The 25,784-nt window shown below is 40.0% G+C and overlaps 1 protein-coding gene across 4 annotated transcripts in view; it reads left to right on the top strand.

Moving 5' to 3' along the window:
* Positions 1 to 5,945: 5,945 nt before the first annotated feature.
* The window catches only part of LOC110502682 (KH domain-containing, RNA-binding, signal transduction-associated protein 2-like), a 128,283-nt gene continuing 108,444 nt past the window's right edge, over positions 5,946 to 25,784 (top strand). For all 4 annotated transcript variants that reach the window (XR_005039183.1, XR_002470359.2, XM_036960398.1 and 1 more), the window contains exon 1: positions 5,946 to 6,278. Coding sequence is in view for 2 of the 4 variants with exons in the window: in XM_036960398.1 (XP_036816293.1) it covers positions 6,188 to 6,278 (91 nt within the window). In the remaining 2 variants the exon portion in view is untranslated. The remainder of the gene's footprint in view (positions 6,279 to 25,784) is intronic.

A 25,784-nucleotide genomic window follows, 5' to 3' on the forward strand; every position in this document is an offset into this window, starting at 1 on the left:
ACTGCACCAATCAGGCCTTTATGGATGAGTGGCCAGACGGAGGCCACTCCTCAGTAAAAGGTACATGACAGCTTGGAATTGAAAGGAAACAAGATTCTCTGGTCTGATGAAACCAAGATTGAACTCTTTGGCCTGGAGGAAACCTGGCACCAATGCTACAGTGAAGTATGGTGGTGGCAGCATCATGCTGTGGGGATGTTTTTCAGCGGCAGGGACTGGGATCGAGGGAAAGATGAACGGAGCAAAGTACAGAGAGATCCTTGATGAAAACCTGCTCCAGAGTGCTCAGGACCTCAGACGGGGCGAAGGTTCACCTTCCAACTGGACAACGACCCTAAGCACACAGCCAAGACAACGAGGGAGTGGCTTCGGGACAAGTCTCTGAATGTCCTTGAGTGGCCCAGCCAGAGCCTGGACTTGAACCCGATCGAACATCACTGGAGAGACCTGAAAATAGCTGTGCAGTGACACTCCCCATCCAACCTGACAGAGCTTGAGAGGATCTGCAGAGAAGAATGGGAGAAACTCCCCAAATACAGGTGTGTCAAGCTTGTAGCGTCATACACAAGAAGACTCAAAGGTGTAATCGTTGCAAAATGTGCTTCAACATAGTACTGAGCAAAGGGTCTGAAAACTTATGTAAATGTGATATTTCTGTTGTTGTTTTTTTTATACATTTGCTAAAATTTCTAAACCTGTTTTTGCTTTGACATTATGGGATATTGTGTGTAGACTGATGAGAGAAAAATAAAATAATTGTATACATTTTAGAATAAGGCTGTAACGTAACAAAATGTTGAAGAAGTCAAGGGGTCTGAATACTTTCCCAATGCACTGTACATTTTTTTCTTGTAAATTAATGATATATACTAATTGATTCTTGAATAATATAACTTATAAATGCCTCATGAGCTTAGATCAACTGTAATACCTCATCAGATTCCAAAATATATACTTGATTTACTCCAATGTTTGTAAACAATGTAAATGTAAACATACACAGTATAGCCTCAAAAACATGAGTAGAACTGTAATTGTGATATCATGGATGGTCAGTCCTTGCATCCATAGCTCTGTCTATGAATTTGAGAGTGGTTACAATTATCCAGGCCCATACTTCAGCTTTTTACCAAAACAGAGGAGGGGTGACAGCTTTGTTATATTTTCACCAAAGGATTCTAGCTTTAATATCCCCTTTCCTTCACTAACCCATGCTAGTTAATAATTCACACACAGGGATATTGCATTTCCACATCCATCATCCCCGTGTCTGTTACATTCACACTGGGTTTTGATACACACCCGGTTGCACCTACCTAGTGAGAGCATTATAGATTTTCAATACATTACATAGGTTTACTGTCAAGAAATACTTTTACCCTCCTTGCAGTATAATTGTTATACTGCCAGATCTCATTATAAGATGTAATTTTGCAGTGCTTGTAATCATTTGAAAATCAGGAATTTGTGCCATTTTGTATTTGCAATAACAGTGGACTTTAATTTGTGGGGGTTTTATATAATTGAATGAAAATACCAGATGTTAAATCAGTTCAGAATGTTCCGCTGATAGTAAAATATATTCAGGTGGTGTTTGTCAACTTTGCGTTAAACCAGCTATTTGAAAATGACTATTTATTTTGTAACACATGCAATACAGTATGTAGTAGGACAAAATCAACGTGACCATTTTCAGAAACATGGAGGACCACACATGATTTCTAAAATGCGCTGCTGACATGGTTCAGAGCTGTTCTGTAATTTTTGGCCACAAATGGTGTGAACTGTTTCTCTCCGAATCTTAAGGACAATATACACTGAGTATACCAAACATTAGGAACACCTTCCTAATATTGAGTTGCACCCCCTCGTTTGCCCTCAGAACAGATTCAATTTGACGGGGGATATACTCTACAAGGTGTCGAAGGCGTTCCACAGGGATGCTGGCCCATGTTGACTCCAATGCTTCCCACAGTTGTGTCAAGTTGGCTGGATGTCCTCTGGATGGTGGACCATTCTTGATCCACACGGGAAACTGTTGGGCGTGGAAAAACCAAGCAGCATTGCAGTTCTTGACACTAACTGGTGCGCCTGGAACCTACTACCATGCCCTGTTCAAAAGGCACTGATATATTTTGTCTTGCCCATTTACCCTCTGAATGGCACACATACACAATCCATGTCTCAATTGTCTCATGGCTTAAAAAATCCTTCTTTAACCTGTCTCCTCCCCTTCATCTACACTGACTGACATCAGTAACAGATCATAGCTTTCACCTGGATTTACCTGGTCAGTCTATGTCATGGAAAGAGCAGGTGTCCTTAATGTTCCGTATACTCAGTGTAAGTGCAAATCATCAATCAATGTGGATTGTCTAACATGTTTGGACTGCTCTGAATATGCAGTTTTACATTTTGGCCACTAGAGAGCTGCAAGAATCCATCCATTTCATATCAGGTGGCAAACTCAAAATTAACATAAATGTATTTGGGACTGTGGCAGTGTGAGTGATTTGTACCATACTGTCTTTCATGATCTTATTATTGGAATAACATCCAATAAAAGTGATTTTAAAAGAAAAAGCTGAACTTTAGTAAAGTATTTGCAATATGCCTACATTAAGTTGCAACCTGCCTTATGAGGACATGACTGGAATTGTAAGATCATTGTTATAGCTTGTGAAAGTTACACCACAGCAGACCCTTTCAAGTCGTGCTTTGAAAGAAGAGCATTCGAGATACTGTCTGATCAAAGTTCAAATAAATTCTTTATAAATGAGTGCTTTTATCTTCTCAGGGATTGTCTTAGTCCCTTTTGCAATACTCATCCCTTCCTTTAGTCTATGCTTTCCTAATGTTTGTGCTGCTATCATACATGCATTATGGTGGACTTTACGTCCCTCCTAACATCACCGAGCAGAACAACGTGCAGTATGTGACAGCGATGTAGCATTCCAAAGTAAAGCTTCATTTTGGTCAACTTTAATGTGAGAGAGACTGAGAGGGATCAATACTATATCAGCAATCATTTCACAAAATATTCATTTTTGAAAATGCTGACCATTATTCCTGACATCTGGAGAATGTTGATTCCCTCAATCCCACTTGTGGAGAATTCTTAGAAATCACCAAATGGGATATTTGTCTCCCTCCTTTGATTATCCTATCTGCCAAACACAGAGCATCAATCAAAATGATATCTATTATATCTTCTTAGTTCAAACATATATTTTTCATGTATTTCTCAAAGACAGACAAGTTGGCATTTTGGTTCAGAAAGCATACAGTTTATAGTATTTTGTCAGTGCATTGAAATACTGGTTACACTTCCAATGCAGGTTACAACAGTATTTATTTTACTTCTCCAAGGAGCATACATAGCTACATAACAAATATACTTAGTCTTGTCATTCACATTTCAGACTCAAATAGAATCTGCTCTTATATGTAAAGGGTTGCTCTGTGTAGCCTTATGCTTTGTAGTATGCTCTCCCTAAACTATGAGATCACAGAGCCTTTGAGTTTAGTGGGGATGTCTTTGTCCTTGGATTTTGGAACTTTCTCTCTTCCTCAGCCTCCCAGAGAGAGCACTTCACCGCAAGAAACCTAATCCATTATGACTTACCCATCTTCTATTGTACACCATTAGAGGTTACTGTATTCAATGTGTGCGTGTGTGCGTGATTCTGCTGATCATATTGTTTAGATTGGTTGTCAACACATTCTAATCCAACAAGTAGAAGCTCACAACAAATCCATTGATTAGTATTCATAGTCATACCCAAATAAGATGACTCAAACCATGAGCAGGCTTGAGGGAACATCTACATAATAACATATTTTCACATTTCCTTCCTATGGATTAACAAAAAAAACATGCGTGTGCAGTATTTGGCCAGCATGTCCCAAGTATTTATGATTTTCACAAATAGAATGGAGATTGACGTTGAATATTTCTGCCTTTAGTTGGAAGTCTATTGTGACAACTGTAATGGGTAAAGGATGTTGTGTGGATACAGTTTTTCTCAATCATGTACAAGCAATTTTTTGGTCTGTGTTGAAACATAGCGGTAGCAGAACAGCAATGATCAAATGCTCAAATACATTTCTTGCCTTAGTACCTGATTTGCAAATCTTATACCTTTTACAAAACGTTAAATACAAATGTCATCAGTGAATACAAAATTCATGGTTAAGTGTTTTGTTCACAAAATATTAACACGTTGTTTCAATCAGAAGAGAAATGTGTGTAACTGTGTTCACTGTTTCCAGCAATCAGTAAATACTACTGCACGACATGCTAATTCACCACATCAGTGTCATACCATGTACAATATATGGAAATATCTCTAGGCAATGGGGACCGTTGTTCTGATTTTTTCAATATTGCGGACATGCAGAGATGCAGAGAATGAAGTTAGGTTGCTTCTAAGTAACTTTGGTTTACTCCTAAGGCTTGGATTCAATCAGATCGAGTTAACCTGCTATAGCCTCATGGTAAAATGTGAACAAAAGCATGAGATGAGTTATAAAACAGCAAATGTTTTTCCCTGCCCCATGGCAAAAACTGCAGAATTACAGGAAATTTGCTTTAAAACGGCAACATTTTCTCTTAGCCTCATGACAAAATGTGTAGCCGGAGGTCAGTGCCCGGGGCCCTAAATGCGGTAATCTGTCTCTGGCAATAGTTGACAATCGCATTGCTGATGTTTTGGTGGTGTCGGAGGTGTAACTGCGTTAGAGCTGTCAAATCGGTGAGCAGCTGCTCTTGATCATTGTCATGAAGTCACACCCATTTCACTTGCTTTAGAAGTTCAGAACAATCAAGTTTAGGCAATATTGACAAAATAATGATGATTTCTATCAGCCTAATCGAGGTGTAGATTACTGTAGATCTCACATTCCAGTGTTCGAACTTGTGAACAAGGTTGCATGAGATTTCTCTGAATGTGACTCCAGTGCAGCCAATGTCAATGCCCGCTTTAGGTATAATGGCAGGAGCATCTTCTGGATGTGACAGCTCTAACGTAGTTCCACCTTCGACATCGCCAAAACAACCGCTATGTGCATGACGGCTAAAGCAGATCTGATTGAATAGAGCCCTGAGTCATTGTTTTTGATATTGTGACCTTCCATTATAAAGCTTTGTGGATTGAGGCCAATACATTCATATCAGTTGTTTCTTCATTGCATTCACCTTTCCTTATTTATATTGTGGATTGTGTTTCTGTGCACCAATAAAAGCTGTTGATACATTTTTCATAAGGGAATGTCTGAAATTTCAAAGTGGAAATTGCAAACTTTAGAAGCCTTTTTAAGTGTCCTGCATTATAGGAAAGTTATCCTGCAACAGGGTAATCAAATAAAAATCCTACATATGTATAATATAGTTTGATGAATTTATTTATGTTTTGAGAAGACAATTGCATTTTGAAAACACATTTACTGTTTGGCAAAAGGTCTCCTGGACTCTGTTTTGAAAATCGACAACATTGTTCCAATAAATGCTTGTAGGATTGAGAAAAACTGTAATATCAGGAATGCCTTGAGGTGTTTGATTAGTGTAAGACGTCTCTTGCTTTACATACGTTCAACCGAATTCCAGACTGGCCATGGAGTTCTCACCTGCCACACGTGTTGTCAAAATATGTATAGTAAAATAAATAGAATTCTAATGACAAGACAAGGACACAACACATGTATAGCCTAAGAAATGGCATTTCATTCATATAAAAGAGGTGCATTGTGTTGCCTATCTTCACCCAACTGCTTGCTTCCAAATGAGACATTTTCAGCACCATGGACAGTGGGGGAGGGAGGAACATTTTCGGTGTTGCCTACTACAACATCGTATTATCATAACAGTGTAGAGATTTGTTGTTTGCGAATAGTCTGTCCTGTGATATGGCCAATCATGTTTCAGAGGGGCGGGAATCACCACGCAGTCCCTCTGTAGCTAAGGTGGGTGGTTCTTCAGGAGGGAGTAGCGATTGAGCGGGATTTGGGGAGATGTGTTTATAGCTCTGAATTCCTTTCAATTCTCAGTCAAGAAATTGGAGAGATTCCTTACGGCTTTTCTTGCGGTACCTATAAAGACAATTACCAAGTGGAAGAGAGACGCGCATTCCGAAGCTCATCACTTTTGTCGACTCACCTGCACAAGCGGTGATCAGGAGAGGCACTTGCCATGGATCAGGAGAAATACTTACCGGAGCTGATGGCCGAAAAAGATACGCTGGACTCCTCGTTTGTTCATGCGATGCGTCTGCTTGCCGAAGGTAACGGGTCATTATGTTGGCTGGTTCTGAATGTCAATTATCAATCAATGTGTTGTAGATGATTTCAAGGGTTTTGCCTACTAGTCCATTGTGTTCACAAGCATCAGCCACACTGTATTTTTGGAGATGAAGGGGTGGATACCTGTACTGATTAGCTACTGCGTATTTGTTGAGCACAATACTGTAAATAGTGGATTTATCTGTAATAATGAACCAGACTAATGTAACCTAAGGTGTGTTAAAATTAATTAGGTAGCCAAGCTATAATAACTTATTTATTCATCGGTGTTGGCAGTGCCATCCGAGAGAGAATACAGGACATTTTACTGGATTTGTAAGGGAGACAGATCGTCAGAGAAACTTTCCCCAAGTTAAATTCAATGTCGACCTCAATTCCGTCTTACTAAATAGTACTATTTTTCCCCGAATATATGACAGCTTGTCACTTCATGTCAGACTATCGTCACAGACGCTCAGATGAAGATAAGACACACACACACACACACACACACACACACACACACATACGCATGCACACACACACACACACACACACACACACACACACACACACACACACACACACACACACACACACACACACACACACACACACACACACACACACACACACACACACACGCATGCACACACAAACAATATTTAAATAGAGACTTGACTGTTTGAATGGCAAGTCGGGTTAAGTGTTCTTACACTTTTAAAAAGGGGTGAGGGGTGTGTTCCTACAGAAAATTTGACCTTGGTGATTCCTTTATAGCGGGGCTTTGCCATCCTATACATTCCCATCCCTGAGAAGTAGCCTAACTATTGCCCCCAATGGACCAATCCATAGAAGCAGAGATTTTATGCTTCAGTTGTGCTGATGGGTGACTTTGGCATCAGTAGATCTTCAGGACTGTATTTTACAGAGTGGTTTTGACCTCAGTGAAATATTAAATGTGACAGTGTTCCAAAACATTTCACATGTGAAAACATGGTTTTGAATCCTTCACATGTGACATTTCACATTTGCAAACTAATTTTCACATGATTTTACATGTGAAACGTCACAATGCCAAAAATAACAGCAATGGCTAACAGTGTTGTTTCATGTTATCACATCATGATTTCAAGCTAAAAATTGCCTGGAATTAAGTTAATCATCACGCGATTATCTGACAACCCCAACTAAAAAGTAACAGTGCTCAGGGACACTTGACATTAGGGCTAGATTTAATCAGATCAAGCACGCGATTGCTGACACCTGCATAGCTGTTGTTTTGGCGGTGTCAGAGGTGTAACTGCGTTAGACCTGTTAAACTGGTGAGCAGCTGCTCGTGTGGTCATTGTCACAAAGCTACACCTGTCCTCCTCGGGTTAGAATTCTAGAACGAGAAAGTGTAGGCTATATAGAAATAATGACACTTAAATTTTAAATCATTAAAGAAAATTAGGATTTCTATCAGCCTAATCGAGATGTAGATTGCATATCACAGTGTTCCAACTTCTAAACAAGGCTGCATGGAATTTCTATTAGTACAGCTCAGTGCAGCCAATTGCAATGTCCGCTTTAGGTTTCATGCCAGGGAGTCACTTGTGGATTTGACAGCTCTAACTGGCGCCACCAAAACAACCGCTATGTAGGTGTCCGTTAGCGCAGAGCTGATAGAATCTAGTGCAGAAATGTATGAAATGTATTATTGGCAATACATAGCCAATATATAGCCAATCTCCATTATGTCCATAGACCTGGTGCTTCAGCAGGATCTTCAGGAAGCTAGCAACCAAGAGGGAGTTCAAATCCCAAGTGAGGTTTAGTCCCAAATAATCATCATACTGTCCTTTAACATTAACACCTTTTAATGTATATTCACAGCAACTTGATGAAAACCTCCAGGGGACCATGACACAACATTCTGAGAATATCCTAAAAACATATTTGGGGATGTCCATGGAACAAACATTGAACTAGACAAAACCTGCAGGGGGACCATGATCATTTAAATTGAATGTATGTCAATTAAATGACATTTGACATCTGGGCTTCACATGTGCCCAAATTTTGTCACGTGTAATTTCATGTTCTCACATGTTGACATTTTTAATCCCAGTGTTGTCACATTTATTTCAAATTCATTTAACATGGGATCATGTTATCACATGTGGCTTCACATGTGATCACATGAAATTAATGTGGTCTTACCGTAAGAGTCAGCTTGTTCAGCAATTTAATAAGACAAAAAGAGTTGTAATTCAGAAGCTGACAACTAGACCTCTAAGCCATGTGTCAATACAGTCTTTAAAAAAGTGTGCCTCCATTACCCTTGGTACAAACGTGCTATTGCCTCCACTGCTACCACTACTGTATCAGCCAAAAAAATCAGCCTCCTGAGGTTGAAGAGGAGCTGTTGCGCCTTCTTCACCACACTGTCTGTGTGCGTGGACCATTTCAGTTTGTCGGTGATATGTACACCGAGGAACTTAAAACTTTCCACCTTTTCCACTGCCGTCCCATCGATCTGGATAGGGGGGTGCTCCCGTTGCTGTTTCTTGAAGTTCACAATCATCTCTTTTGTTTTGCTGACATTGAGTGAGAGGTTGTTTTCCCGACACCACACTCTGAGGGCCCTCACCTCCTCCCTGTAGGCTGTCTAGTCGTTGTCGGTAATCAAGTCGTCTGCAAACTTGATGATTGAGTTGGCCACGCAGTGGTGGGTGAACAGGGAGTACAGGAGAGGGCTGAAAACGCACCCTTGTGGGGCCCCAGTTTTGAGGATCAGCGGAGTGGAGATGTTGTTACCTACCTTCACCACCTGGGGTCGGCCCGTCAGGAAGTCCAGGACCCAGTTGCACAGGGCGGGGTCCACACCAGGACAACGACCCTAAGCACACAGCCAAGACAACACAGGAGTGGCTTCGGGACAAGTCTCTGAATGTCCTTGAGTGGCCCAGCCAGAGCCCGGACTTGAACCCAATCTAATATCTCTAGAGAGACCTGAAAATATCTCTGCAGCGACGCTCCCCATCCAACCTGACAGAGCTTGAGAGGATCTGCAGAGAAGAATCGGAGAAACTACCCAAATACAGGTGTTCCAAGCTTGTAGTGTCATACCTAATGAAGACTTAAGGCTGTAAGGAGTTTCAACATAGTACTTAGTAAATGGTCTGAATACCTATGTAAATGTGATATTATTTAAACAATTTGAGAACAAATCTGTAATGTAATAAAATGTGGAAAAAGTCAAGGGGTCTGAATACATTCTGAAAGCACTGTATAGGTTTTGCTTACATAATCTATGTATTATGTTAATGTAAATGTAAATCATTGCATATAAAAATCAGAATAGCCTATCGGGATTTTAAGATTAGACCAGCTATTACTAATGTCTGAAGGGGAGAAAATAGTCTGTATGTGTGTAAATTGCTCCTTCCCATTAACTGGTAGAAATAATTAGCAGGTGATAATCTACTGGGTTGATCAGGGTCTCTCTTCCCACATTGCGATTATGTAAGGAATTCCACAAAGGTTCTAATCAGTCATTTGCATGGAGACACCAGTGAAATTAATTTATTTGGCAGTGGACATTTGTCTTAAGGAGCCACTGCATGTGATAAGAGTGTATCACATCATAAGATTTTAAAGGTTTACTCACAGGGATGTAGACATGTAGGGCTATTTGCTGGTGGAGTTGCACAGAGCACCTTAAAGGGGCTGTGCATATTTGTTTTGTTGTGCTTGTCAGGAAGTGGTAAATAGTAGTGTCCTACAGATGAGATGGGAAGTCCCAGAGACAAAAAGTTATTGGTTACCTGCGATGTGAGACTGCCATTCACCTGGACTGATTCTGTATCAATGCTCACCAGTGTTCTTCAGTATAGTTATAGATCTTGTGTGGTGTGCTTCTATCTGTAATGCACTCACCTTGAGATGAGCAACATGGAGTGCCTGGATAAATCCCTTAGCCGTGCTATATTGGCCATATATTTCTACCAGTTAATGGGAAGGAGCAATTTACACACATACAGACAATTTTCTCCCCTTCAGACATTAGTAATAGCTGGTTTAATCTTAAAATCCCGATAGGCTATTCTGATTTTTATTGCTATTATAAACTGGTTACAAACGTAATTAGAACAGGAAAAATAAATGTTTTGTCATACCCATGATATACAGTCTCATATAACATGGGTTTCAGACAATAAGTATTCAGGTACACTATAGGCCACATACCACACCCGCTCGGGCCTTATAGCTTATAGGATAGGAAAGTAATGATATGAATAACACTGTGGTGGTCAAAATTGGAGCTTGCTATGGCTCACGGCATGTGCATTTATATGAATTGATAATTGCAGAGTTAGTTTTCATTATTGCACATTATTGTGTACTGTGCGTAGTACTGCACTATTATATATGTTGGAAGTTATATTCATCATGCTAGGAGATACCGTTCCCTCTATTTTGGTGGTCAATGTGTCAAAGAGGTGGTAAAAGGTATCATGGAATTATACACTGAGTGCACCAAACATTAGGAACACCTTTCTAATATTGACTTGCATTTCCTACCTTTTGCCCTCAGAACAGCCTCAATTTCCGGGGCATGGACTCTACAAAGTGTGGAAAGCGTTCCACGGATGCTGGCCCATGTTGACTTCAATGTTTCCTACAGTTGTATCAAGTTGGCTGGATGTCCTTTGGGTGGTGGACCATTCTTGATACACAAGAGAAACTGTTGAGTGTGAAAAACCCAGAAGCGTTGCAGTTCTTGACACAAACCGGTGCGCCTGGCACCTACTACCAATGTTCCTTCAAATTTTTTCCACCACTGAGCAAATTTCAGGTCTGCTGAGCGCAGACTTGAACATTGTGAAAATCCTGTGCAACTGTGCAAAATCCTGTGTACCCACAAGTTACAGTTTTAAAAGTGACCATGTAGGCTACTGTGGCTATTTGATCATAATGTAGGCCTACCAGAGTGGCCTACCATAAAAAACAACTGAGAAAATGCATCCCATAACATTTTAACACATAAATAAATAGATGTTATATCATTCAGCCTACAGTAGCAGCCAATGTGTGGTGTTCAATGTAAATCTACATTCCATGAGACTAGAAAAAAACATACAGGGCTTGACATTAAGATGTTTATCCACTTGTCCTTCAGACGAGGAGGTGACTGAAAATGCTGTTGTGTTGTTTGATGCAAGAAACCACTTATATAAAAAGCTCTATTATTGTCGTACCATTATTACAAAGAATCATACAAATTATGCTACCCTCTGCCTATTGGCTACTTAGCTTGTTCAAACTGCCCCTTTAAGACAAAAAGCTATTTTACCTGAGCTTTTTGCTCTATAACTAACTAGCAAAGATATGAACAAAAATGTGCACATGTGGCTACATGCAGCTCTCGCTTTGATCTCAAAACAAGCGGATCTACTCACGACCGCTCATGCTGTAAACACAATCCAGATCAAAGTAAATGGCACAGATCCATAAATGCCAAGGGCTATGCGGTGTGATTTATGATGGCGAAAAACACGAATCGAACTGCATTATTTCTGCCTCATGCACAAATTAATGTTGTTACTCCTACGAACAGAGAAAGTGAAATATTCCTTGATATTAAAAAATACCCAAGCTGCTAATAATAACAACAACGCAAGCCTATAGATACACTTTCCTACTCATTCATTACTGCTGCAGTGCTAGTTGTAGTGCTGAGTGGAAATAGGAAGAACACAAATTTTATGGCTTGTTTAAGTGTTGAATACAAAGTGTTGACAGTGCTGAGTAAGAACTTAAACATGAACTCATTCATAAAAACAGCAGCTCTTTGACATATTCATTGACAGTCTCTCTCTAGTCATCGTTTTTCAAGTTTTGAAATCTCACAGTATAAACTTTGCTGCAGCTTTCTTTTATGCCTGCTACATTACTCCAGACACAGTAATCTGAGCCAGCTGATTGGCCAGCGGTAGGCCTATAATGCACTTGATTTGCTTTCAGGGCCCGCCGGGAAGGCAGAGTTTGTATCTTCAAACACATTAAATGTTCAAAATGGCAACAGTTCGCCTTCCCGGCGCGCAACCTGAGATTAATAAAAAACACAATAGGAACACAAGGCTTAATCGTTGGGATATTTACAGAAATGTTTGGCGATTGACTAGGAATGCACTGGAGATCGACCAGTTAATCACGATCGACAGGTTGGTGACCGCTGCTCAAGAAAGTATTTTGTGTTACTCTTGCCCATTCACCCTCTGAATGGTACACATACGCAATTCATTTCTCAATTGTCTCAAGGCTTTTGTCACATGCGCCGAATAAAACAGGTGTAAAACTTACCTTGAAATGCTTACTTACAAGCCCTTAACCAACAATGCAGAGTTAAGAAAATATTTACTAAACTACATGTAGGTGTGGGTAAACTGACTATGCATAAATAATAAACAGCAAGTAGCAGCAGCTTTTAAAAAGGGGGAGGGGAGTCAATGCAAATAGTCCGGGTAGCCATTTGATTAACTGTTCAGCAGTCTTATGGCTTGGGGGTAGATGCTGTTAAGGAGCCTTTTGGACCTAGACGTGGCGCTCCGGTACCGCTTGCCGTGCGGTAGAGGAGAGAACAGTATATGACAGGGGTGGCTGGAGTCTTTGACAAGTTTTTGGGCCTTCCTCTGATACCGCCTGGTATAGAGGTCCTGGATGACAGGAAGCTTGGCCCCCGTCATGTACTGGGCCGTCCGCACTACCCTCTGTAGCGCCTTGCGGTTGGATACCGAGCAGTTGCCATACCAGGTGATGATGCAACCAGTCAGGATGCTCTCGATGGTGCAGCTGTAGAACTTTTTGAGGATCTGAGGACCCATGCCAAACCTTTTCAGTGTCCTGAGGGGGAATAGGCATAGTTGTGCCCTCTTCACAACTGTTTTGGTTTGTTTGGACCATGATAGTTTGTTGGTGATGTGGACACCAAGGAACTTGAAGCTCCAGTACAGCCCTGTCAATGAGAATGAGGGTGTGCTCGGTCCTCCTTTTCCTGTAGTCCACAATCATCTCCTTTGTCTTGATCACATCAAGGGAGAGGTTTGTGTCCTAGCACCACACTGCCAGGTCTCTGACCTCCTCCCTATTGGCTGTCTCATCGTTGTCAGTGAATAGGTCTAATACCGTTGTGTCGTCTGCAAACTTAATGATGGTGTTGATGTCGTGCTTGGCCACGCAGTCATGGGTGAACAGGGAGTACAGGAGGGGACTAAGCACGCACCCCTGAGGGGCCCCCGTGTTGAGGATCAGCATGGCATATGTGTTGTTGCTTACCCTTACCACCTGGGGGCGGCCCATCAGGAAGTCCAGGATCCAGTTGCAGAGGGAGGTGTTTAGTCCCAGGGTCCTTAGCTTAGTGATGAGCTTTGAGGGCACTATGGTGTTGAGCGCTGAGCTGTAGTCAATGAAGAGCTTTCTCACATAGGTGTTCCTTTTGTCCAGGTGGGAAAGGGCAGTGTGGAGTGCAACAGAGATTGCGTCATCTGTGAATCTGTTGGGGTGGGATGCGAATTGGAATGGGTCTAGGGTTTCTGGGATGATGGTGTTGATGTGAGCCATGACCAGCCTTTCAAAGCACTTCATTACTACAGACATGAGTGCTACGAGTCGTTAGTCATTTAGGCAGGTTACCTTGGCGTTCTGGGCACAGGCACTATGGTGGTCTGCTTGAAACATGTAGGTATTACAGACTCGGTCAGGGACAGGTTGAAAATGTCAGTGAAGCCACTTGCCAGTTGGTCATTGCATGCTATGAGTACACGTCCTGATAATCAGTCTGGCCTTGTGAATGGTGACCTGTTTAAAGGTCTTATTCACATCGTCTACAGAGAGCTTCATCAAACAGTTGTCCGGAACAGCTGGTTCTCTCATCCTACCACATCTGACGAGCCTCAGAGCCGGAGTAGTAGGATTCAATCTTAGTCCTGTATTGAATCTTTGCCTGTTTAATGGCTCGTTTGAGGGCATTGCGGGCTTTCTTATAAAAGTCTGGGTAGAGTCCTACTCCTTTAAAGCATCAGCTCTACCCTTTAGATCATTGCGGATGTTGCCATTAATCCATGACTTCTGATTGGGGTATGTACGTACAGTCTTCTTTTTATTGGCTGTGTCTCAATCCATAACATCCCCCTATGTTGGCCTTCCGCATCTGTGGTGGAAGATGGCCGAGCTACAGTGGTGTTTGTTAGACCATGAGACAGCTCGAAAATGGGTCTTCTCATGAAAACCTGTGTAGCGTCCGAACGGCTTGGCCTACTAATGTGACGACTTTATGGAAAGGTGAGAAAATGATGGTGCTACAACCCCCATACGTGTCACGGGACTCGTTTGAACGTAACCCATACAAATTAATGGATATATGGAGGTAGTTTTGTGCAAACAAAAACAAGGGGTTAAATGTGTAAAAAAAAAATATATATAGATATAGGACAGACACTTAAAAACCTTAATCCTTATGATTTATTTTTTGACTGTCTTTCCTGACAATTATGAATATGTTTTTCAATGCGTTTCTATGGGCTATAGTAGTAAGTAATTTAAGCCAAATTCAATATTTTATCAAATTATATTTTTTCAATATACCTAAAGGAGTCCTAAAATTCAAAATCAAATAGCTAAATTGTGACCTTCTTAAAACAATTCCATGTTAGCTTAATAGAACCCCCTCCCCCCAACAGCTTAGACTTTTATAGAGGTTAACCTGTCTCCTACCCTTCATCTACACTGATTGAAGTGGATTTAGCAAGTGACATCAATAAGGATCATAGCTTGCACCTGGATTCACCTGATCAGTCTATGTCATGGAAAGAGCAGGTGTTCTTAATGTTTTGTACACTCACTGTAGTACGGTACATAGGTCTAACTATAACGAAGGCCTTATAATAACTACCACCATGAGTCAGGATCATTGTAAAATATGTCATTATAAACAATTTGATCTTTCATGTCTCATGACGTCACAGCTGTTGAGGTTTGATTATAATAGTGTGTTATACTGGCAGAGAGAAATAGAGAACTGCACATTCAGAAAAAAACAGAGAGCGCTCTGAAGGTGATGGATATTGTTGCTAATTTTGGATGTTCATTCCTCAGGATTAGGCATATTAGCCAAAGATCATTGGCATGCTGTCATTTGAGTGTAAGTAATCAGCGTTTCTAGAAGACTATTATATTATTGCAGGGAAAATGAAGGAGCAGTTTACCAGAAGCCAGTAATTACAGGACAACATTTGCATCAGCTGAGGCATTAGCTGAATAATGTGCTGTAATATTATCCCCAGTCATAGTGATACCCAAGGAATTGTCAATAAAAATCTTTAATGCACACATCATCTTTACATGAACAAACAAAGACGCATAATGGGTTTTAAACATAGACTCATGTCCTTGTACTAATATTCTGTATTGTGTTAAAGGTCCAATGCAGCCATTTTTATCTCAATAGCAAATCATTTCTGGGCAACAATGAAGAAAAATAAACTACATTTCTTAGCGAAGAGCAACTTCTCAAGCAAGAATTCTTCTAGAATTGTCTGGTAGTGGTCTGAGTGGGGAGGGGGAAACTGGAAACCATCTGTTATTGGCAAAGAGGTTTGGAATAATAGATGGTGTTCTCTCTCCCGACAGAGATCATTGCAGTGCGGTCTGCATTTTTCATGCTGTTGTCCCTCAGATTATTTGTAAACATTCGTCTTTTTGCTTTGTATGCGTTAGCCTACCAATTGTATTGAAAGCACATATTTTTATATGCATTATTCAGACACTGAACTTCAGTAGCCTCCCTCTCCTCACCTAATTAGTTGGGTGTGCGAGTTCAAGTGAGCCTGAGTTCAAGTGAGTATGTGTGGTCTCATTGAAATAGAGTAGGCTGCCTGCATGGGTGGAGAATCACGTAGCAGTGAACTTAAATGCGAAATTAATTGAAATATGATTAGACTGTAGTTTGCAACAGTGTTTGTAAATAAATGTTGATAATGGAAAGAAGTGGAGGGTGCTGAACCAATGTGAGTCGAGGTGCAATCAAAACATTTAATCATCATTGAAAAGGCACAACGTGCACATAGGTTAGACTACTATGGTGAGCGTTGCACCTTTTCATTTTCAATAAGTATTGATGAACCAATTATTTGTCTCTGCCTGCAATTCGTCCTCCTAAAAGGTAGGCCACAGCCTATATGTAAAACGTAACAAGTGTCGCTGTCATAATTCTTACTGCTTCAATTTCTGTAGCCATACGTGCGAGATCAGGTGCACGTGTGGTCTCAATTAAATAGTCATTTATAGCCTATGCATGGATGGAGAAGCATGGGGAAGTTATCTTTTGTACTTCCTAAATGTGATTAGGCTATGATTTACTACATAAAATATTGATCACCCATATTTCTCTATCTGAACAACATAGCTGAGACCATGGCTGGTAAGTGAGCTGCGTCAAGCCTGAAATAAGATTGCGGGACTGCTGTTGGGTTCTGGGACCAGTTCTAGCGTGTGGGAGTCAGACAGCCAGCGGGTGCTGCCGGGTGTGAAAAGCTGTGGGTGTGGGCAGGTGGGAGCGGGATGAAGAAATCAGTCCCATGCAGACCTCTAGTTTGGAATTCTCTTTCTTATTGGTTGATTAATGAATTTCCCGCCCGCTGATGTCACCAGGCAGGCCAAAACTCCATCCCACCAAAACAGGCTGAAATTTCAGGCAGTCTTTTCAAACAGCTCTTATACTAAAAGGGCATTATCATAATTTTCACAATTTCACTGTATTTTTCCAACCGCATAGTGTGAATACATAAAAAACACAGGAACATCACATTGTTGACTGTACTGAGCCTTTAAATGTAGTCTATATGTGCTGTGAAGGTTAATCACTAATGCTCCAGCGATACATTCCAGTCATTTTGTAATGCAGCATATTTTAACAATCCATACAGAATAATGATCATGTTTTGACCAAATTCACTTTCAGGTCCATGATTGCACATAATGAATCAGTAATAGCATTACAGTCACTCCCCAAAAAAACAGAGCATAAAATGTGGTTGGTAACTTTCAGCAAACATGTTCAAAACCCAGGCAGGTCACCTGTGATACAAGTCAGTATTTGATGTCCATCCAAGTCTGAGGACATTGTGAGATGACATGGAACCTGGCCACTATGGGCAACAGTGAGCGCTGTTACCTTCAAGTAGGCTTAGGTTTTGCAAGGAGGTTGTGGACAGGTTTGTCTCTACCTCTGGTTCCAAAGATTGCATGTTCAAATCCATCAATAGAAAGTTGTTTTTTATATTTTGGTTTTAAGCATATCCCAAACCTTTACCTTAACCATTCTGAGTTAATGCCTAACCTTAAGAATTCGGAGTTAATGCCTGGTCGTCTAATTCTGACGTGAGACTGTGAGATCTAATTCTCAAAATCATGTTTGAATCCCTAAGTGGCATTGAATCCAGAGTGTGGATGGAGTAAACAGCATTGAACCCCACCATCTTAGTCAAACTTGTTTTCCTTACATTAAGTGTAACTAAATGTAATCGAAAATGTAATCTACGTAAACCCCAAAAGTAATGGTTTATTATTAGAGGGCCATAAACATTAACTAGTAATACTCCAAAAAAGGTTAAAATCTCATCTTTCTGGTAGAAATAGTTATAAATTGCTGAGGTCTAGTCACTTTTGAGGACACAAGCTCAAGTACACAGTACAAATATGATGAAAATATTCAATATTCGATATGATGTATTTCCTATTTAACAAAGCTGTATGAATAAAGCTTGAAATTACTTCTATATTTTCTACATTTATAAAACAACTAACTTTAATATTTCAGCTTCCTTATAACTGTAAAATACCTATTTGTATATTTTAGTGTTAGAGAAAATGCGCAGATTTTCAAAAGGTCTCTCTTCAACAAAACGTCTGCCTCCGTTGCTGTGAACGTCTCACAGAACTCTAGCTTGGCTTCCTGAACTCGTTAGGACAAACAGAAAGTGTTTTTTGTTTAAAAGTTATTATTATTTTAGATTACTGGCTATAAATCGTTACGATGTAAGGATTCCAGGCATATGCGTGGTTAGTGGCTGTGACATATAGGTTCAGCCAGGAGTTGATGGACAGACGGAAGAGCGAATGAAACGGTAGGAGGGCCATCCCAGCTTCAAGTGGTGTCAGATTTCACATATTGCTTCACACAGGCAGAAAAATACATATTCCTGTCCACGAGAATCAGCACTAACACTCAATTCAAGCCATTTCGATCTATGGTGTCCACATAACGATTTATAAGCAAAATTATTGGTCGGAACTGATACCAAAACCACACAGGTTTTGGTATCAAAACTTTACATTTAAATGATCTACATAATTGTCGAAATGACCATGACAAGCTTTTCTCATCTTAATCTTTTTGTATCTTTGTTCTCTGTCTCAATCCCATACTCATACTGCATAGTCCTTATGTAGAGCAAAGACTTCAAAGATAGTAACTGTTCATACTACACAGTAGAATCTAGATCTCAGAGGAGCACTACACAGTATGATCCAGATCACAACGAGAGCTAGGCTTAGTGTTGTCAGAGCAGAATGTTCCCTATGATCATGTACAGGGATGTGTAATCCTGTTGAACCGGAGACCTAATTCTCCCCTGGGGTCTATGTCAGGCTCCAGTCAAACACTCCAGGGGAACTCAAGTGGCTCTGCTGTACTCTGCTCTGCCTGCTGTGGCTCATGAGTTTCATTTGCAACTATAGGTTATATTTTCTCAAGAGATGAAAATGAGATGAATATGAATCATCAGTAGTTATAGTATCTAAAAGTGCATGTCTCATGATATTCGCATTTGCCCGACCACAAATACCTGCCTCTCTAAAAGCCCACCCAAAAACACACCTAAACCAGAGGAGGCTGGTGGGAGGGGCTATGGGAGGATGGGCTCATTGTAATGGCTGGAATGAAATCAATGGAACGGTATCAAACACATCAAACATATTGAAACCACATGTTTGATTCCGTTCCATTCCAGTCATTACAATGATACCCATTCTCCCCCCACCAGCCTCCACTGTCCCAGACATACACAGCCTGTTGTCTTAAGATGTCTTGATATGTTGAGACATAATTGAGACATCTTGTGACATTTTGAGACATAAATAATTGAAGATGAAATCATGGTGAGGATTGGGTATGGACTCCCTTTCTTTCCAGTTTCTCTTTGGCACTAGAGAGAGACCTTGAGTCACACATAATGTACCTGTAAGCAGGTAAACAATGCTAAAAGGTTGTATTTAGACTAGAGCATCCGTCCATTGTGATTTCTCCCTCAAATAAATTCAAGGTGTACAATCTCCGACCCGACTGGGAATTGGAAATTTGACCATTCGTTGTTTAGCCTGCAGATATGTAGTCAGCCTTACACCATGTTCCCTATTATCTGTTCTGTTAAAAAAGGTTATATTTTCCTGTGGAGAATACATTTGGCCTTTACTTTAAACATAAAAAAGTATTTTACATTGATTCAACCCAGTAAATTATCTTCATGGATTGAATAAATTGTTTAGAAATGGCACACGTTTAAGGGCATTTCAGTTGGCTGCTTTTATTTTAATCTTGCGTATTTGGCCAACCACTTATCGAGCCAGGTCATTCACTCAAAACCCTGTTATCTGACTGTTATCCCACTGGGAGCTAGCACAAGTGTTCCGGTCTTCGGTAAGGTTACTCATCACACAAGTGTAGTTTATCGAACCACCTCCGCTACACTTTCATACCTGAAAATATAGTATCTGAGTAGATATGGTCCATTGACCCATGTCTCATGTTGCACATAGTGTTGCACCTATTGACGTGTATAGCCTATTGTTGAGAGGAAATTATTTTTTCTTCAGAGCTGAATATTGGAGGTGATAGATGTTTCTGTTGCTTTCTCTTCTGCTTCATAATAATGGTTGTACCAGATATTAATCAGGCCAGGAAGACAGCTCTTAGGATGTGGTCCTGCGCTGTTAAATAAATTATTCAGCCGTTATGTTAGAAGCGGCACATTGAAATCACACAGGAAATATGATCAATGATGATGACAAACTCCCTGGATGTCTATCCTACAGAAAGCAAAGAACATTATGATTGATTCACTGTTTCTTTTGTTATAAAATACATGTACTGTATGATAGGAATGTATGGGAGGTAAATGAGATAATACTGCCTCTCTAATTGTTCAGAACAGTGATACTTAGACCAAGATCCCCAAGCCAACCATAATTCCTGAAATAATTCAATACATTGATTATGCCTCAAAGGCTATCTTTATCATGCAGTCATACAGTAGAGTTGTCTATCCATAATGGCAGCATGTCAGTCTTCGTCTGTGGCTGTGTTTTTAGTCAATTTTTCGTAAGTCAAATTAACTTTTTTATTGTGCCTCTATCTAACCCAAACTTTTAAAATGTGTAGAGGGCAGGAATATATTTTATACATTGAAATGCTAAGGCCGATACATTACAAAGTATGGTGGAAAATAATTTAGGGGCTATCAATGTTCTGATCCCTTGTTGAAACACTCCTCCCAAAACCAATGTGCCTGTTCAATGTGTAAACTGATGTTTTTAAACTGTGGTGCTCTGTGTTTTATGTTGTAAATGTTTGAAATTTTGTGTGCTCCATTTCTGTCCAGGTGTCTCTTGCAAAATATATTTTTTTATCTCAATGAGACTAACCGGGTAAAATAAAGGTAAAATACATATTTTTTTTAAAGGTGTAGAACATTTTATATGATCAAAATGTGAAAAGTAAATTCACAGCAAATTAATTAGTAGGTGGAGGAGGGGTTTAAGGATCATTTTAAAATGGTGTTTGCTGAAAGCGTTGACTGAGTGTTCAGACTGCACAATTGAGATAATTATGAATTTTGAGAGATTCTTGAACCTCTGGTAAACTAATAAACAGGAGACAACAATTCCCATTCTAATTGTCCTCTCAAAAACAATGAGAAACATAAAGTTTGAACAATCTAACTATTGTGCATCAAGGTTTGGGTTAACAAGTGCTTAAGAGTGAATATCCAACTCATGGAGCTAATTGCGATGCAGATTAGATGATTTGTCACCAACAGCTCCCTTTGCCAAATTTATGCAAGGCTGTTTAATACGCCCAGAGTGTGATCACAGCTGTAGGGGTCATTTTGAATTGCGGTGGAATGTGCATCACTTGCTTTTGCAACCATGAAAAACACTTTAAAATGACAAATACTGTAGTTACATGTTTTTGTTCATATTGAACTTTTATTAAATGATCAAACGTATTGAAAGTCCTTTATTCTGCAAAACGTTATGTATGGTTTAAGGATCTTAGATTTGAGCATCTGTGGCCTTCATTTAAGAATATCCTCAATTACCTAAAATGTGTCATTGTTATTTCAGTCATTGGTGTTACCACTACTGGTGGCACAATGTTATCATAATAGTACAAATTATTTAAAGTCATTAAGCTGCCAGTTGATTTATGTATCTACCCAAATACATTTGAAATAAAAAGACAAATGAAGTAATTTTTCCAAAATGCCATGCTAAAATGCCACCGCAATTCAAGAAGGATCCATAGATCATGTTGTCCTAATGAATAACATAATTAATTGCCGCAAATGGTGTTGATGAAACACTTAAATAATGTGTTGATGAAACACCGGTATATCCCCCTCGTGGAGCTAATTGCGATGCAGATTAGATTGTTTAATAATAATATATGGGATTTAGCAGACACTTTTATCCAAAGCTACTTGCAGTCATGCGTACATGCATTTTTTCATATGGTTGGCCCTAGGAATTGAAGCCATACAACTGAGCCATACAGGACCACACAGGTTTTTGTCACCAAAAGCTCCTTTTGCCAAATTTATGCAAGACTGTTTCATACACCTTGAATGGAATCGCAGCCGTAGATAATCGTGTCCTAATGGTACTGAAAATCTACCCCATTCAATATACACTGTAATTATATGGCAAAATTATAAGTTGACAATAGTTCTATTACACCATTTCTGATATATCACATGCCTTTCTTTGATGTTCCTGCGTTAGTCAAATCAGGATTATGCCTCTACTGCCATTCATTCCAATGAGATTGTTTTGCATTTCTCCCTGCACGATATGGCTGCCATTTTACACCCCATTCTGGAACTTTGAGGGTTCATGACATAGCCCTTCTAGTAATTTAATAGGATCTCTATGGTCAAAACTCAGTCTTTATTCCGACTTAATTCATGTCTGTCAGATTCCAGCTTTTCCTTGATAGCTCAAGGACATGTGCTGGCATCTTTCTACCAACGCACTTGAAGATTCACTGGATCTCTTTTTGACAGACAGACAGAGAGAGAGACAGACAGACAGAGAGAGAGACAGACAGAGAGAGAGACAGACAGACAGACAGACAGACAGACAGACAGACAGACAGACAGACAGACAGACAGACAGACAGACAGACAGACAGACAGACAGAGATTCAGTAATGTGCATGAAGATGTAGCACCATAATAACAAATTACCTCCAACAGGTAGGAGAGATCCAAGGAAGATATAACACTTTAATATGCATCCCAGTGGAACATAGTAAGGTGAACTCTAACTCTCCCTGTCATCTGGAATATATTAGATTATACATATTCATGACTGGGGAAAGAGACGCTTTGATACACTCACACACATGCCAAATGAACATAGTTAGGATCCTTCAAGCGAGAACAACTGTCAAACACGCTATAGGCATCCCTTAAATTGTTTGACTGTTTACGGCATAGTGTGCCCAACTGTTAAAACCAGTTACGGCTAGGGGTTCTGCTAGCGGAACGTTTCAACAACATCCGGGTGAAATTGCAGAGCGCGAAATTTAAAAAATGATATTTTAAACATTTAACTTTCATACAATCACAAGTGCAATAGATGAAATTAAAGCTTAACTTCTTGTTAATCAAGCCACCGTGTCAGATTTCAAAAAGGCTTTACGGCGAAAGCAAACCATGCGATTATCTGAGGACAGCACCCCATCATACAAACACATGACAATCATATTTCAACCCGCCAGGCACGAAACAAAACTCAGAAATAACGATATAATTCCTACCTTTGAAGAGCTTCTTCTGTTGGCCCTCCGATATGTCCCATAAACATCACAAATGGTCCTTTTGTTCGATAAATTCCCCCGTTATATCTCCAAAATGTCAATTTATTTGGCGCGTTTGATTCACAAAAACACAGGTTCCAACTCGCCCAACATGACTACAGATTATCTAATAAGTTACCTGTAAACTTTGTCCAAACATTTCAAACAACTTTCCTAATCCAACTTTAGGTATTTTAAAATGTAAATAATCAATCAAATTTAAGACGGGATAAACTGTGTTCAATAGCGGATAAAATGAAAGTGGAGCGAGCACCAGGTCACGCACCCCAAACAAAACAGTCCACTTGGCTATACACCCAGAAAGGAAAGGGCTACTTCTTCATTTATCAAAGGAAAAACATCAACCAATTTCTAAATACTGTTGACATCTAGTGGAAGCCATGGGAACTGTAACCAGATGCCTCAGAAATCTAGATTCACATAGAAAACCAATTGAAAACAGTCACCTCAAAAAATGTTTTTCCTGGATGGTTTGTCCTCTGGGTTTCGCCTGCAAAATACGTTCTGTTATACTCACAGACATAATTTTAACAGTTTTAGAAACTCTAGAGTGTTTTCTATCCAAATCTACCAATATATATGCATATCCTAGCTTCTTGGCCTGAGTAGCAGGCAGTTTACTTTGGGCACGCTTTTCATCCGGATGTGAAAATACCGCCCCCTAGCCCGAAGAGGTTTTAAGTACTTGTTTCTAAAGCACTACCCTCAGCAGGGATGATAACATCCCGGATGCATCCGATTTGCTGCTACCGCTTTTGGACTTAACAGAGCAACGCTCGATCTTAACCCCTCCTCCACATTTACTGGATTGGTTGAACAGTGCAGAAGAGAACCCCCCCCCCAAAAGTTTTTTTCTTCTCGTCAGGACCAGAAAGAAAGAAATGCTGCTGTCAACCCAGAGACATTTTCACATTTGACATGTAATAATGTAGGCAATTTAGCAGACGCTTTTATCCAAAGTGACATACAGTCGAGCATGCATACATTTTTCACGTATTGGTGGGCCCGGGGACTCAAACCCACTGGCCTGGCATTGCAAGAGCCATGCTATGTAGATGCTACTTATTAACTTGGTTTTTACAGACATAACAGTGCAAGGCTTATTAGTGACAGTAACAGTTTGCTGCCTCCACATTGTGCTTTAAAAATAGAAGGCCGTTACTGTTCATTCAGAACGTATCCATGTTAGGTTTGCACAATATATTAAATAACTTTCAGTATTTCAATAGTTGTTGGTAACATTGTTTTCTATAGAACCAATATGACAAGAGGATGGATGTCCTTGTGTTTATTGTTGTTAAATTTAATGTTTTTCAAAATCTGCATCTCATAGGCAGTTAAAATCAGTATTTTTTTCAAGAGAATAACTAATCAATCCTTTCCAAATTTTGTATTCACAAAGGGCCTTCTTGCTCGTACCATCTCAGCTGGCTCTTTTAAATATTTAAAAAGTTAGATATCTGTGTGAGACCTGCCTGCATGCGGCCTGGGGTCACCTGCCTACTTTACTACATCCCCTGGAGAAGGCAGGTGTCACCAAGCCAGCCAGAGCATATGGAATCAGCAGATGTTAGGGATTAAAGGGTACATAGTGGCTAGTGTCAGCAGGTGTTGGAGAGTATGAGTAAGAATTCTGATTTCACTTAGCAGTGGGTTGCTCCTTTCAGAGTCAGAAAGGTTGGTGAGCAGGACGAGGAGATCACAATTCTCCATGTTCAACATTTCTCAGTTTGGCCTCTGTAAGTGTGTCTACGTGGAGAGAAGGTGATTAAGTTAAAAGTGTTTTTCTCGGTACCTCAGCATAATTTAATTTTTGTTAAAATGATCTTATGTGAATCCCTGGCACAATAAAATTGTCACAGTGTTTAGAAATAATTATATGCATAAGTATCACTCCAAAGTAGGAAAGCTCTCTAAACCCTATTCAGTTTGGTACATAAAGGCAGTTTAAAATTGTGCTGTTTGCTACAGCCTCAACACTCCTATAACCAGACACTAGCTTTGCTGAATCAAATTCACAACATCATGGCATTTTCAAAGCGGCACACACTGGAAATGTCTCATTAGGAGCTCAGTTGAGCTCCTTTACGTGAGACTGTTGAAACAAGTGAGTTTGTGGGAACAAGACAGCACTGGCAGTGTGTTCCAATCCAAAGAATCTCCCTAGCACATGTGATACAATCAAACAGATTCTGTCATGTTGGAAAGAGCCATGTAGTTCAATCTGATGAAAACCTCTCTGAATCAACCACATTACTGGGACTGTCCTGTCAGTCTGGGAAATGCACAATCAGCAATATCTGAT

The sequence above is a fragment of the Oncorhynchus mykiss genome, chromosome 23 (assembly GCF_013265735.2).
Source record: "Oncorhynchus mykiss isolate Arlee chromosome 23, USDA_OmykA_1.1, whole genome shotgun sequence".
Classification (NCBI taxonomy): domain Eukaryota; kingdom Metazoa; phylum Chordata; class Actinopteri; order Salmoniformes; family Salmonidae; genus Oncorhynchus; species Oncorhynchus mykiss.